Consider the following 15,421-nt stretch of genomic DNA (forward strand, 5'->3'; position numbering starts at 1 on the left):
AACCTTTAGGAAATAATATCCCCTAATGACGCAGCGTCTTCAACCGCTAACCTACTCAACTTCTCCAATGAAACGTCGCACGTTTGAATTCGAAAAACGGAGTCAACCCCCACTATTACCCCACCTTCTCCCAACCCAACAGTTCCAAAACATCCAAATATCACTACATCCAATATCATCCAAATAAACAACCAAATATCAGTACTCCTCTGACACAAAACTAACAGCGCTCCATACAGTCATGCCAACCACATGACCTCCAAGGACTCTACAAACAATGCCACCTCTTCGACTTACAAATACACATGATCACCAACCCACACACTCACACACGACTGGACTTAATATCAGGAAAAAACCGTTACCCTTTACCTTAACTACCTCCAATTCCTCAATACTTTATTTCCCATACCACCAGACTTTGCCACAGCAACGCGTGGCCAGGCACAGCTAGTGGTTTTATAAATGAGCATCTTGGTATCTCTACGGATGTCCTGATTATCAAACACTCTCTGCTTCATTCGTAAAAATGCTGCACTCACAGAGCTCAGGCGGTGTTGGATTTTAGTGTCAACGTTAAAATTTGAGAAAAGCATTGACTATAAAAAACCCAACAGCAGTGAAAATAGTGACTGCTTGTAGCCAGCAAAACTCCTATTCACACCATCACTGTAACTGCATCATAATGATAGGTCTGCCAACAGCATATGTGAATTAGAAGCTTCCAAAAACTAGCTAAGGGTTATATATCAACTATAAGAACATTTTTAGAAGATTCTTCTTCACACACAAAAATTAAAAGCCGCAATTTTGGTGTCGCCTCCTCCAATGGTGTCCCCAGTCCACTTCCTGCAACCCCCTAATGATTATGCTGTCCCAAAACACCTCCTAATAGTCACTAGTATGTTTATTGTGAAGCAGTCATGAAATGAATTAAGTAGGGTTTGGCATATTGCAATTTCCTTCCTAGGATAGCACTAAAATACTTAGGCTTATTTTGTAATACGAAAGTAAACTGAATCTCCAAAATTTTACTTTGCAGTGTGTATCTCTTCTTTTTTAATCTACCTTGATAATACTATATATCATACAAATCATGACAGAGAAGCAAATGATGTTGTCCTAATGAGATTTAACTCAGACTTCAATCTCACCAAATCCAACTTAATTTACTGTGCTGTAAATGGAAAATTTAGAAAATACAGACTCTGTCTACCGTGGCTTCGTACGCCATGGTATCCAGATGACATCCTGGGAACCTCTGGTCCATAAATTCAGAGTAAAATCAGTTATGCTGATTTTACCTCCATTAGAAGTCAGGGAATGCTCTGGAGCTTCTACGAGGCTTCAAAAGAGTCCTGGACTTCAGTCTTTTGGACCTGCTGTTCACATGGCCCAGTGTTGCCATCCTGCTTTCTCCTTTCTGTGCTGCAGGGAAAAGTGGATTGCACTTAGCTGTATCATTTTTCATGGTCCACAGCAGGACCCACAGAGCTTCTGTCATTCGGTATTTCTGCCAATTTCACCAAAAGTGCAGATTTATACTGACCCCTTTTCCCAGAGCTGATCCAGAACATCGGATCTGGCCCTGAGATGGTTTACATTGCTACCCCTACAGCTACTACTGAAGCAGGAGGAGGTTCCAACCATCTAGTGGTGCCGAACTCAGTTTGGCATTGTCAGATAACCACATTTACTGTCCCCTCCAGTTCTCCATCTTGTGGCAGATTCTGGGCCAACATGGGTCCTGCCAGTTGACTATTGCCTACAGTGATGCCACACAGCTGATTCAGATGCCCTTTGTAGTAAATAGTTCAGGTAGATGAGCCCCAAGTTGCGTGGGAGCCTCTTTAGAGCTCTATACATGGGTAAGAGTGGACTGTCCAATGGGGCTGAATCAAATTTGGTCCTGACTAGACAGTCAGGACTTTGCTGCTGCCACCGCCATGGTTCGGGAGCAGAGTGGTGAAAACATCATAGCAGAGGCCGAGGTTAGTTTGAAGCAGCAGTGCCTCTGACCAGCCCCAGATTTTGCTGCCCATTAGAGGGCCCCATAGTCTAGCAGAAAAAGCAAAACAAGCGAAGCCTTCAAGTCACTGCTACAAACATATTTCATAATCTCATTTTAGTTCCTGAGGACTGAAATATTTTCTGAAAATATTTGACCAGGACTGAAAACATGACCAGTTTTAATAAAAATTGTAAGAACTTCAGAGTTATGGTGAAAAGCCTATTTTTTCTGCTCCGTTATTGCTTTCTTCCTGTTGCTGGCAGATTAAAGCAGTGTCACGGAAGTAAAAGCAATGGGCCCTGTTTGAAACCAGTTTTGCATTGAATAATTAATTGACTATTTCTGACATTTAACTTTTCAAAAAAGATAATATGCAAGGGTTTGATGCATTCACTTTCTGCCTTACATCACATGGGAAAGAACTTTTTTTCCTTTAACACCTTAGCCATGCCCATACAATCACACAAAGAAGACAATAGACTTTGGGTTTACTCATGTTTCACCTTTGTATGCCCAACTAAATAATCAGTTCAGAAAAGCATTCAGCTTCTGAACCATATGTTCTTATAATAGCATTTCTATGGTTCACTTGATTCAGTAGGCCTCTCCTTTGTTGGGCTCCTCCAGATGGAGTGCATGCGTCAGGAGCTTGCTGAAAGTTGTGGTATTTGTTGAAACAGTAGTTCTTGTGTGTGTGTGTGTTTTTAAATCTATAAACATTTTCTGCTGTGTCAGAATGGACTTTATTTTTTTACACCAAGACACACTGTAACAAAAACATACCTGCTTTTTCCTCATTTTTGAAAATGTGAAAATTAGCACTCTTAGTATCAGACTGGAGCAGATTGTGGAAGGCAGGACAAATATGTTAGGTCAAAAAATGAAAATCATCTCTGCCTTGTCTACCAACAATATGCCTCTGTGGATGGGAGGAACCCTTCTTTTCATGGGTGGCAAATATTGACTCTATCTCATTATATATTATGTGTCAGTACAATGAAAGGTTTGGCATTTTGCAGGGTTCTTGATAGAAGATTGTGCTGTTAGTTTCGTTCTACAGATCATTACGGTTCATCATGAGAGAAAGCAGCCCATGTTGGAAGCATGCAAAATCAACAGGATCAAAAGTTTTCTTTTTGGTCTAAAATCCTCCAGAACGATCTCAGGGGATACAAAGAACATTTATAGATTTTCCTTCTTGACATCTTCTTCTCTAGAGCAACACTTTTACTGAGAACCAAGTGGATCAGAGGGTGTGTGTGGATGTATGCATGATTGCATACAAGATTATTCAAGTTATAAACAGGAAAGGGCTTTGGGCTGTAGGCTGTAATGTGCTCTTGTGGGAGAGCTGCCAGATAACATTCATAACACTATTGTAACAACATTTGAAAAATGTTCTGTTCCTAGTTTGAAAGTATTATTTCCTGTTTAATTGTCCAGTACTTACTTTGAATGTAGTTGTTATACTCCAGAAATTCCGTTTTTGTGGCTGCTACAAACTATGAATTGGTTGAGACTCAGAGATATTAATTGAAAAATTATAGCAAAATGTGATGCAGAATGTCCCACAAAAAGTGGGAAACTGAAGGGGCCTTTTAAAAATCACAACTCTTCTAAGTCTGCATGGCCTAATCAAAATCATTTTATTAAGTGGAGACCAGTGGCTGAACATGCATTTCTTTTTATGCTTTAATATTAAACACAGGTGAGTATTTAATATTAAAACACCAAATAGACTATAATTTCAAGAGTACAATATAAAGCAAAGGTTAGATTTAGATCTAGCATTCTTACCAAATACACTAAGATGGAACAGTTTTGATGTTAGTAATATAACGGTAGGCTTCTGAAGTGGTCAAGGGATTCAAACAGAAAGCCAAATTGTAAGGTCAAGTGTGGTTCTATAGGCATAGTCCTACAAGGGCAAAGAAATCAGTCCAACCTTCCTGTTTGCAAGTCTTTGATCAAGGGCCCAATGAATGGAAGGTGACTATTTATTTAAGAAAAGGAAGATGTCATAGATAAGTTTCAGAATAGAGACAATAATATTTTTTCCAAACATTTGCAGTTTTGACAGGAATTTGAAGGGTAGTTTTTAAATCCCTATTTAAGAAGTCACAGAAACCCCAAATTAAAATAACATTTCAAATTCAAATGTATCTTTCCCTTTTGGAACAAAACCTTCAGAAAACTGCAAAAGATCTCACATATTAAACATATTTCTGGGGACATTTTTTAAAAAATTCTTAACTACATTAATACAGAAGAGTTCAAACTAAAATTCAAAGAGGATTCATCATCCCACTGACAGTGTAGACGCCACCAAAAGCAGTGAGTCATATTTCTTGCTCATTCAGTAAAAGGGATTCATATAGGAATACAAATCAATCCCACCATCCTTCCTGGTTAATTCAATTTTTCTCTATCCTTGAATATATTTTAGGGACCTGCAAGAATTACCTTGAAAGACAAACAAATGAGTTCACTGAAGGCCAACATTACTAAAATAAAACTACTGTATTTTGTATAAATCATATAGCATGAATCAATGGAAAATAGAGCAGTGTTAGGAAAATACTACTGGAAGGACTTAGGAAAGGGGAATACCACACTACAGATAGATTGATTCAATACAAGAAGCCAGGGTCCTGTGTTTGCAAAAACTGAGCAGGACTGATGATGACTCTTGGGGTCTCTTTTTTATACAGATGCTATAAGCTGACTTGATGACAAATAAATGATATAATAAATAACATTTTATATACAGATTTACAGACATACCTTAGTTAACAAAACCTCTAACAAAGAAGCATATTTCTAAAAAGCTTTCTTTGGTCTGCTAAACTCCCCCTTGTCCTCTGGAAGTATTCCCTGCCCCCAGCAAAATCAGCATTGGGAGAATAATGAAGAAGGGCTTGAAAAACACAGACGCAAACACAACAGACACATGTTGCAGCAGTGTGTCTGGACTAACAAATGCATTCAAGATTGAGGATACAGTGGGGTTCTACTCTAAAGTGACCCTATTTTAGTACTATGCATTTTGCTACCATAGCTAGATAAGTGGCAGCTGACTTCAGAATCCTTTACTGAGCTGAGCTCTGCAAACAGCAACACAGAAAGAAAAGAGAGAGCCCAAGTCTTAGTGTATACTTCTGTTAAGCACTACTGTTGATATTTTTATGGCATAGCTTTCTGAATAAATAATAGTAATTCTTGCTCTTTTTAAGATATGTGTGTGTTCATGGTTAAAATCAGAAGAACAGTTTTTGAAGTAGCAAACTATAGCATGTTGCTTTTTCTGATTGTCTTGACAAACAACTTTTTAAAACCATTTGCTAGGCATTATAGAGGGGAAGGGCAAAATACTACAGAGCCACTGGATATAGAAAAGATGAAAAAAGCTTACTTTGGCCATCGTCTCTCAAAGAGGAGACAATTAGATTAAATGTAATTAGAAATTGCCATAAAAACAAAATAAGGGTCCACTGAAACTCTTTATTTAAAATATATACAATGAAAAAGGAAATGTTTCACTGTAATAAAAGTGGCTTCTAGTAAGAAAAATTGCTAAAATTTTATTCAGTTAATAGGATAATAAACAGTTTAATAATATTTGCAACCCCTGCCCAAGACAGTACATGATTTGATTGAGAGATATTGTCACTATGTGACTTTGAAAGTTTGCATTAAAATATATGTTTACCAATTACAAATGTCATTTTAATGGTGATCAGGAAAACACTGCTATACTATTTAGAAGTAAAATATGTTATCTAATTAATACGATGAAGACTTGCTCCTCCCTCTAACTAAAGTTAATAGGATAAGTTAAACAGACCCTGTACAACAAAGGTGCAGATCTACCACTGTTATTTTCATAGATAGGTTGTACTTCATTGGCTTTAAGAGGCAGGATGGTCTAATAGTTTGAAGGTTGGACACGGACTCTGAAAGACGATGGTTCAAACTTTGGCCAAGTCACTCTCTCAGGCCCAGAGGAAGCCAATAACATGCCACCCCCCGCTGAAGAAATCTTGCCAAGAAAATTCTGACAAATTTGCTTTAGGGTCACCATAAGTCAGAAAAGACTCAAAGGCTCACAAAAACTAAGTATTAAAAATAATAACAGTAAAGGCAAGTAACAGATGGTTCTTGCTGTCTCTCAAAAAAAGGGAAAAAAAGACTGAACTGGATCCCAAGTGATCCAGTTCAGCCCATGCAAGGGATACTTGCGGCGTCTGTCATTTCCCTATATGCAATCCCTTACCATATACCACATCATTCTCATCATTTCTGGAGGACCAGAGGAATTACAGAGGAAAGGGGGAGGGGAAAAAACCTCCCCTAGTGAATGTGAATTGTTCTATTCCAAGAAGAGATTAGGATCCAAGCCAATTACTTTAATATGAAAATTTTATTTGGATTTGAGCTAAATATAGTAAATATACCCTTCGTTTTAAAATGTGCCTATCCCCTCCGATGAAAATATTACACGGCTTACCATAAAATTGAACCATGTTACAACAATCAAATGAAGAAATAAGGCAAACTATTTAATTCTTTTCAGATTTTCTCTTTATATTGATAGCTTCATTCAGTAGGTTTCTGACACCATGCAGTCACAGTCTTGTTCTCAGGATGTCATTTTAATAGTGGATTTTAGTTAGATAAAGCAAAATATCCAAATTGCTTTTATTCCACTTAGATAAAACAGTTATGAATGATCCTTCGGTTAGTAAGTAATCTGAACATTTTTTACCATCAAACTGAATTAAAGCCACCGTTACAATAGTTCCTGAATTCAGTTTGGCAACTGCATTTCTTTAAGAGATGTCAGATTTTTCCATATCTTCTTCAATTAGAAGTCCTTCAATATAGAATCCCTATAAGAGACAAAAATGGACTCTTAACTCTTTTTGTTTGCTTGTTTTCTGCATGGGTCTCTAAATAAAATGAAATGAATACATATCTTTCCTTGGCTCCAATTATAAGGCCTCAAAATGATTTTGGATATCAGGCTAATCATCATGTCTTCCCAATTCTTTCCTTTCTTTTTCACTGCTTGGGTTTTCACTGATCACGAATTATCTCAGGTGTACATTTAATTTGAAGTTTTAATTTTAAGTAGGAAAACTAGTTTACATTATTTTTACAGGAAAAATCCAATATAATAATATGTCACCGCTAGTCTTTATAAAAACAGTAAACAGTGTCTATGAATGAAATTCAGGTAGTTTGGGTTCATTTGTGTTAGAATTACATCTGTGGAGAGATTTTTAGTGAGAAATGAAGGATGCTATAAAATGTCTTTTGGACTGTATGAACATTGTTTCATTCAATATAATGTGGTAATTTTAAAAAGAGTTTGAAACAGATATTTTTTCCTACAGTATCTTCTATAATAACATCATGCACATCTATGATTCTGTCTGCTTTGTTCTCTTGAGTGAAACAATGGAGAGAGAAGAGATATTCTTAAATAAGAGCAGAGAGGGAGGAAGCCTGGGGAACATGCAGGGATTCTCAAAGTATACTGAACATGTATGTTCCTATAAGAAGTCAAAGGGGTATGTATGTCTTTCTCCTACTATAGGGAGGCACTGGTATCGTTATGATACCAGCAACCATTGCAACATTCCCCAGCTCATATCAGCATTATGTGAATGCTCAAGAATCAATACATTTTGTACTGAGGAAAACCTAACAAAGGGGCCATGCACAATCATCCGGAAGTAAGGATCAAGAACAATCATGGACTTTGTGGCCAAATGAAAGCATAACGAATAACAATACAAACACAGAGAAATTATATATTCTCTGAGACTACAACATACAAACTAATTATCCAAATGAAATTTTTTTGTATCTCCCTCATTCCAAGGCTATTCTTCAATTTTATGAGCATCTTGGCAATATGGCATTTAGGAATGGATGGAAAGAAAGCATATTTTTTCATCACCAAACATGATGTTCTCACCCTTCCAAAGATCTGTCCAGAGTCCTATCAGGAGACCAATGCCGGCAACGTTCAGGCGATGACGATTTTATTGTTGATGATAAGTGGTATGAAGCTGTAAGACTTTGGCGCCGAAGTTCTTGGACTGCACGCTCCCTAAAATGAAAGCACAACACATTTGAAGAAGAAGACAAGTTTCCATCTCTCACCAGTTAATCTAACTCATTATAGGACTTGGAAGGAAATATTTATCTCCAGTTGGCAATGACTTTAAGGGCAAAGTGGGCTTTCCTATCTTATTTGCTTGGAAAATACTTCATTTGCTTGTCTGGTTTTCATCTGTCACATATGTTTTCATCTGTCACATATGTTGCTGATTTAAAACATAGGGCACTTTGCTATACAAAACTATTTGCTGCAATCTTATTCTGGGGCACAACAGATTGGATCATTAAAGGGGGAAAAACATCAGAATCTTCTTCGCCTAAGAAAATTCTGTGAAATTCATAGGGTCACCATAAGTTGGTAAGCTACTTATAGGCATATATGCACATGCACACACACAAGTTTGATGTGGAGCAAATTTAACTTAACCAACTAAAATGACTTTCAAAAAGTTTATAATCCTTGGATAGATAAAATATAATACTGTATAATTTATATTCCACCCTCTTTCCCAATAATGGGACTAAATGTAACTTCTTGTTGTATGCCTTTGAGTTGTTTCCTGTCTTATGGTGACCTAAAGTGACAAGATTTGTTCAAAGGGGCATTGCCTTTCTATGACCGAGTGGGAATTCAAACTGTTATCTCCAGAGCCATAGCCCAATGTTCAAAACCACTACACCACTGGCTTTCAGATTTCCAATGTATTAAAAAAATATAGATTAAAGCAATACAAAAACATCAAGAAAACTACAAACATAAATGCTATTTAAAAGACAATTACATAATTTATAAATTTAAAATAATTAAAGTTCATTAAAATACCATATATAAACCACTAAACAGCACAGGACACCATTAAAAGCCCAGTCCATAAATTCACTGGTTGATAGGAATAACAAGTAAACTGATAATTACTTTTTAAAGCAACATTCTAAGACCAGGTTTTAGCCATTTTAGCCATTTTGTCCTTTTACATCTTTCCAAATTTGCATAACAGCAATAACTGTAAATGAAACATTTAAAATATCAAAAATGCAGTCATAACACTTGCCTTTCAAAGCGTTCAGTGCTCAACTGTCTTTTGGTAATATCTAGCTCAGATTCTAGTTGAGTTATTGTGTTTTTCAGCTGCGAATAATCTCGACTCTGGATAGCACTACAGATGACAAAGTTAAAGAGTTAAACAAAACATTTTATAACTTTAGTTGAATTTATCTAGAATATCTTTCAATAATTGTTATTAAAAATAACTTTTAAATGTTTATATATTCCTGCTGTTTCAAAAGGATCTAACACCATCAATACGAAAAACATTTAAAACAACAAATACTAATAAATCTAAAATAATGTACAATCAGAATTTTCCAAATGTAGATATTTAATACAGTAGAGTCTCACTTATCCAACGCTCGCTTATCCAACATTCTGGATTATCCAACGCATTTTTGTAGTCAATGTTTTCAATATATCATGATATTCTGGTGCTAAATTCGTAAATACAGTAATTATTACATAGCATTAATGTGTATTGAACAACTTTTCCTGTAAAATTTGTTGTATAACATGATGTTTTGGTGCTTAATTTGTAAAATCATAACCTCATTTGATGTTTAATAGGCTTTTCCTTAATCTCTCCTTATTATCCAACATAATCGCTTATCCAACGTTCTGCCGGCCCGTTTATGTTGGATAAGTGAGACTCTACTGTAATTGATAATATATTCTGTAAAACACACTACCTGTACATATATATGTAAAGAAATTCTATAGTCATTGCTCCAGGGCAGTGAAGTGTAGATCAGCTCAGTCTTTGTGCAAATCTAGTATTTGGTGGATTTTAATATTTTCTGACCCATAAAATAGTTTGAGGCTGTCCTCTTTTCATTTAATACTTGGAAGTAAGAATGTTGATGACCACCATGGAATTCCTAATGCTTTTTGAACAATATAAATTATGATCTCAGATCTCTTGATCCTGCATTATTTCATCTAACTTTTTACTCACATTTTGTTTTCGGCCTGAGAAAGCTGTTCTTTAAGAAGTTGTATTTCAGAATTCTTTTCTTGGTTTATTATCTGAGATTGAAATTCATTTTCTCTGTTGGAGGCTACCAATGTTTCCAGATTTTTAATTGAGATTCTTTCATTAGCAAGTTGTTTTCTGAGAAGCTCTATTTCTGATTCAGATGTTTCCCATTCATTTTGAAACTGAAAAGCAAAAGCTTAAAGTTCTTAAACTTTTTTCTGATGCACAGATTAAAATAGAATATTGGATACAAATCAAATCACCCCACAACCCTTCTGCCCACACTCTTCCCTCCCTCTACCCTGCATGAAACCCCCTTTCCCAACCATTCCCTAATCCATCCCTACCCCCCCCCCCACACACACACAAAGAGATTTCCCCTCCGCGGTTTTTAATTATGAATTAAAAGTCACCAATAAAAAATATATATTAAAAAAGAATATCGGATACTTCTCATACACCGGTAGGTCCCCTGTAGAAAACTACAATGTGAAAGGTTTTGTCTAATGCTGAGCCTTAAAAGCTGAAACTATCTGATTAAGACAGAAGCCTTTCCTCTGAAGGAAGTGGACTGGAAAAAATACTATTAAGGTGTCAATGTGTCTGTAGGATTAAATGCAACTGTTTTATGTAGGGCAAATGTGTCTGGATAGGACAAAACAGATGTCAAATGCATTCTTGAGATATGCATAAGGCAGTAGTTTTTGTTTTATGAAGGAATAATTACTATAAATAATAGCTAATCCATAATGGAGTCAGAGCAGTGTCACGATTTGAGTGTTGGGACTGCAATTCTGGAGCCTAGGGTTCAGATCTCCACTCAGTCGTGGGAACCCACTGGGTGACTGTGTAAAAGTCAAAGACTTTGAAAATCAGAAAAAAGGTAAACCCCCCTGAATAAATTTTGCCAATAAATATCTGTGAATGTTCATTTTAGGATCATCATCAATTTACAAAACAACCACCATGATGGAGTGTACTCCGATCTGATATCTGTTTCATTAACGTGATGCCATAAAGGAGGTTACTTTTAGAGACAGTAGCAGGATTGAAATGATATTTAGCAATTTAAATGGATATCCTGCCAAGGTCTTAAGGGTGCAAACTAGAGATGGTGATGGAAACCCATGTAAAGTGGGAGGGATGACAAATCTCTAAGGAATCTCTTCAGGTGCAGGGCTATGTGTGCCATATCTTCAGCATCACTGAAGAAAGAGGAGGCCTGTTCAGACAATGTGCTGGGCTCAAGGACTCAGTGACCTGAAGGAAATGGAGGAATTATTTGAAACCCAGTGTGTTATAGTTAATTGCCATAAGCCTGCACCATTATATTATACTCACTTTTTCAATTTCTTGTGTTGCACTATTTAGCTGCCGAGTTAATAATTCTTTGCTGGTGTCCAATTTAATGCACAGTTCTCTCGTAGATGTTAGATCTGAGAGTATAGAAACTTTTTCCAATTGAGATTTGTGAAGTTCCTCCTCCATTTTCACAAGAGACTTGCCTAAAGTAGAAATCTGTGATTTGTAGGCTTTTTCTGATACTAAATACTATTCACCAAATCAAAAAAGAAAGAAAAAAAAAAAGAATTGATACAGAAAAATCATCCTTGTACTACAAAGATACATTGTATTTGAGAAATGCTCACTATCATTAGGAAAGACTGTTTACAGTTTTAACTAATATTAATCTAAATAAATAAATTTATTCTAACTGCCTCATCACACTAGAGCATAAATCCACTTTAAATCTGGTTTCTGCCTCCTGCAGATTTCTGGGGTTTGGTGAGGGCAAGGACTTGTCTGGCTAAGCTGTTTAAAGCCCCTTCCTTAAAGTACATTTAAAGTGGATCCAAGTTCTGTATGATGAGGTCCTAAGAGACCACTATTAAAGTATCCTACGTTGACAAACAGATTCTTCACATATTCATATGTGAACCCACATATAAGGGTAGTGGCATTGGACAGTGTAATATTTGGAAACTTTTCCTAGTTTTTAGCAGTTTTTCTGCTCTTTTTATTCGAGAGAAGACGGAAAATTCTGTGGTTCACAGGCAGCCATTCAAAGATGACCACTTAAAGAACCACAATTACAAAGAACTTCTTCTTCTTCACTGTCACACATGAGGATTAACAAGCTCCTCACATGAGGAGGCAGGAGTCATGTTAATAAAGATCTCAAATCTACTCTCCCAAACTATGTGTCTCATTGCAGCCAGATTTTCATAGCATAATGATAGATGAATGCAAACAATTGCAACCAGGTGCCCTGCAAATGTCAGGGAGGGGTGTCCCCTGAAGAAGCGCTTTAGGTTACAGTGGCTCTGGTAGTGTGTCCTTACTAGCTTCGGGCAGCTCATAATTGAGCAAAATCACAGAGGTGACCCAATAAGTAAGGCTAGTTTGTTTTCCAGCTCAAGTGCTTTTATCCTTCTCACAATATCTGTGGGAGAAGAAGCAAAAAGGGAGGAATTTAGAACGCAGAAGCCAAGGAATAGAAGATAACTTCCGAAGAAGAAAGAAAACATGAAGAGATAAGAATTCAATGGCTGCTCAATGAATAGAAGAATACCAGAAAGTTCCCATCAAAGTGATTGCTTTGATAGATGAAAAGGAACTAGGGAAGGAACCAGGTGGGAGGGATCACTCAGCTCTACAAGGCCACAAATGTTACACTGCGCAGGTACAGTTAACCCATATGTGTGAGTCCAAAAAAAAAGACAGGTTGCTTACCTGTAACCATGCTTCTTCAAGTGTACTCTGTGAATTCACACTAGTGGAGAGGACTGCACCTGCAAAGGCTCTAACGGAAACTCTTCCAAGCTAAAAGTTTGAATTTTGGCGGTAACCCCGCCCCTCCCCCCACAGGGCATATAAGGCAGCCCTGGGCGCTCGCTCCCCAGTTCCTGCGCCGCAAAGGCGACGAGAAAGGGGGAGGTTTGCCAGTGGGGGAAGGAAGGGAGGGTTTGTACGAATTCACAGAGTACACTTGAAGAAACATGGTAACAGGTAAGCAACCTGTCTTTTTTTCTTCATGTACTCCGTGAATGCACACTAGTGGAGACTAGCAAGCTTAGGTCCAGGATGGTGGGACAGAACAAACCCGACAACAATTTGAGTGTCCAAACCTCAATTTTTATTAGGCACATAAGGATCAAAAAAGTGCAAGAACAGTGAGGTCAAAACACCGACCTAGTGCAACATAAAGGGAATACATATCAAAAGGTAAGGGGTCCCTTGGTACCGTGGCCACCCAGTATGGGCGAGGGAAAAGTGCGAACACATAGAATAAGCTCTCCACAAAGAGAGAACAATATACAGTGCTCCCTCGCTAATCTGCGGTTCAGGTTCTGCGGATTTGCTGTATCGCGGATTTTCCATCCGGGCCGCCCTCCCTTTGCAGGCACAAAAGGGTCCAGTTTGAGTCACGTGACCTGGCCCGCGCTTCCTCCTCAGCCACCTGCAGGCAGCGCCAGTAGACCCTGCCTACACCTCATCGCCCCAGGAACAACAAGGAAGACAGAACAGTATGTTTAAAGAGGAAAAGAGGGAGGGAGGGAGGCTATATTTATTGAAATAAATATAGTGCCACTATATCATGGTTTTCCACTTTTCGCGGGCAGGCCTGGAACCTAACCCCCACAAAAAGTGAGAGGACACTGTAACCCATCCCTGAGTCAGGGGAACAACATTTGTAAACAGCAGCTTCGAGAGCAGGCAGTGTTGCAAGGAGCGACAGTGGTGCTACGGAGGTAATGGAATGTCATAACACAAACATTAAAGCATTGTCATGAATTCAAGAATAAAAACAAGTTAAAACCAGTTACAGAGGTTGTGGTCCTTCCCTCCCTCGAATGAGGGCGGGGGGGACACAGTATCAACAGTATGCGGGCATCTAAGAGAGACACGAGGACAGGACTGATCTGGCAAAGGCAGAGTCCCTGTGAGTTCTAGAGTCCATCCTGTAGTGGGACACAAAGGGGGTTGATCAGATTGCTGCCCGGCATATGGCGTCGAGAGGAATGCATCTGACAAAGACTGTGGAGGCAGAAAGACCCCTCATCAACCTCGGGCGAATCGAGGGGGGAGGAGGGCGCTTAGCCAGCTTGTAAGCGAGTTCAATAGCTTGAGCAATCCAGTGTGACAGTATTTGGGAGGATATTGGGCTACCAAATTTGTCCGGGGCATATGCGACAAAGAGCCTGGGAGTCTTTCACGTAGCCCTAGTCCTGTCCCTGTAAAACAAGAGGGCCCTCCTGACATCGAGCAAATGGAGTTTCCGCTCGAGAAGAGAGGAGGGGTTGGGAAAGAAGGCCAGAAGCACAATATCCTGGTTGAGATGGAAGGTGGAGACCACCTTCGGGAGGAAAGTGGCCGAAGGACAGCGCGGTCATGGTGGAACCGAAGATAGGGCTCATCTACCCTAAGGGCTGCTAGTTCGGAGGGCCTGCGGGCTGAGGTGACCGCGACCAGGAAGGCGACCTTCCAAGAGAGCAGGTGAAGATCTGCTGAGGCCAGCAGTTCGAAGGGACAAGACGTGAGTTGCGATAACACGTGTTCAAGGCTCCAGCCCGGCGTCGGTGGCTGTACCGGCGGGCAAAGGTTGTTATATCTCTTTAAAAAGGTCTTAACAAGGTGACTGGCAAACAAGGAGGGTTGACCATGACGCTGGAAGCACCAGGACAAGGCTGCCAGGTAAGATCTTATGGAAGCTAAGGACAGCTTTCGCTCTGCAAGGGTGAGCAGAAAGTCCAGGACCACCGGTATCAAGGTGGGGAAGGCCTCAATGTTTCGGGACCAAAGAAAAGCATGGAACCGAGAGACTTTGAAGGCTTATGCTCTCGACGTCGTGGGCTTGTGGGCCACACGGAGAATGGTCTGGAGATTTGGATGGAGGCAGTTCAGGCGGGAATCCTCCATGCGGTGAGATGTAGGGATGGAATGTCCGGGTGAAGAACTTGCCCGTCTTGCCAAGTCAGGAGGTGTGGTACAGACGGAAGTGGACGGAAGGTCCCCGCGGACAGGTGTAGAAGTGCTGGGTACCATGGTTGGCATGGCCAAGCCGGAGCTATAAGGATCGCCATTGCTGAGGCTAAGCAAGTCTCTCCAGTATCTTCAGTATCAGGGGAATCGGTGGGAACACATAGAGGGGTTCCACAGACCAGTCTAGGAGGAAGGCATCTCTGAGGCAACCGGGGGCTGCTGCTGGGGGGAGTCTCGCCCCATACCGAGGTAGCTGAGCATTGTGGGGAGA

At 39.2% G+C, this 15,421-nt stretch overlaps 1 protein-coding gene across 5 annotated transcripts in view; it reads right to left on the reverse strand.

The window, feature by feature from the left end:
• tsga10 (testis specific 10) overlaps nt 1-15,421 on the reverse strand; it is a 136,277-nt gene that overhangs the window by 89,177 nt on the left and 31,679 nt on the right. For 3 of the 5 annotated variants that reach the window (XM_062977262.1, XM_062977261.1, XM_062977264.1), the window contains 4 exons: nt 11,509-11,718; nt 10,147-10,349; nt 9,193-9,297; nt 7,995-8,129 (listed from right to left, as the gene is read on the reverse strand). In XM_062977262.1, coding sequence (XP_062833332.1) covers nt 7,995-8,129; nt 9,193-9,297; nt 10,147-10,349; nt 11,509-11,718 — 653 coding nt within the window. Of the gene's footprint in view, nt 1-7,994; nt 8,130-9,188; nt 9,298-10,146; nt 10,350-11,508; nt 11,719-15,421 lie in introns of all 5 variants that reach the window. The other 2 variants (XM_062977260.1, XM_062977263.1) reach the window with 1 other exon arrangement.

This window comes from Anolis carolinensis, chromosome 3 (assembly GCF_035594765.1).
Source record: "Anolis carolinensis isolate JA03-04 chromosome 3, rAnoCar3.1.pri, whole genome shotgun sequence".
Taxonomy (NCBI): Eukaryota; Metazoa; Chordata; class Lepidosauria; order Squamata; family Dactyloidae; genus Anolis; species Anolis carolinensis.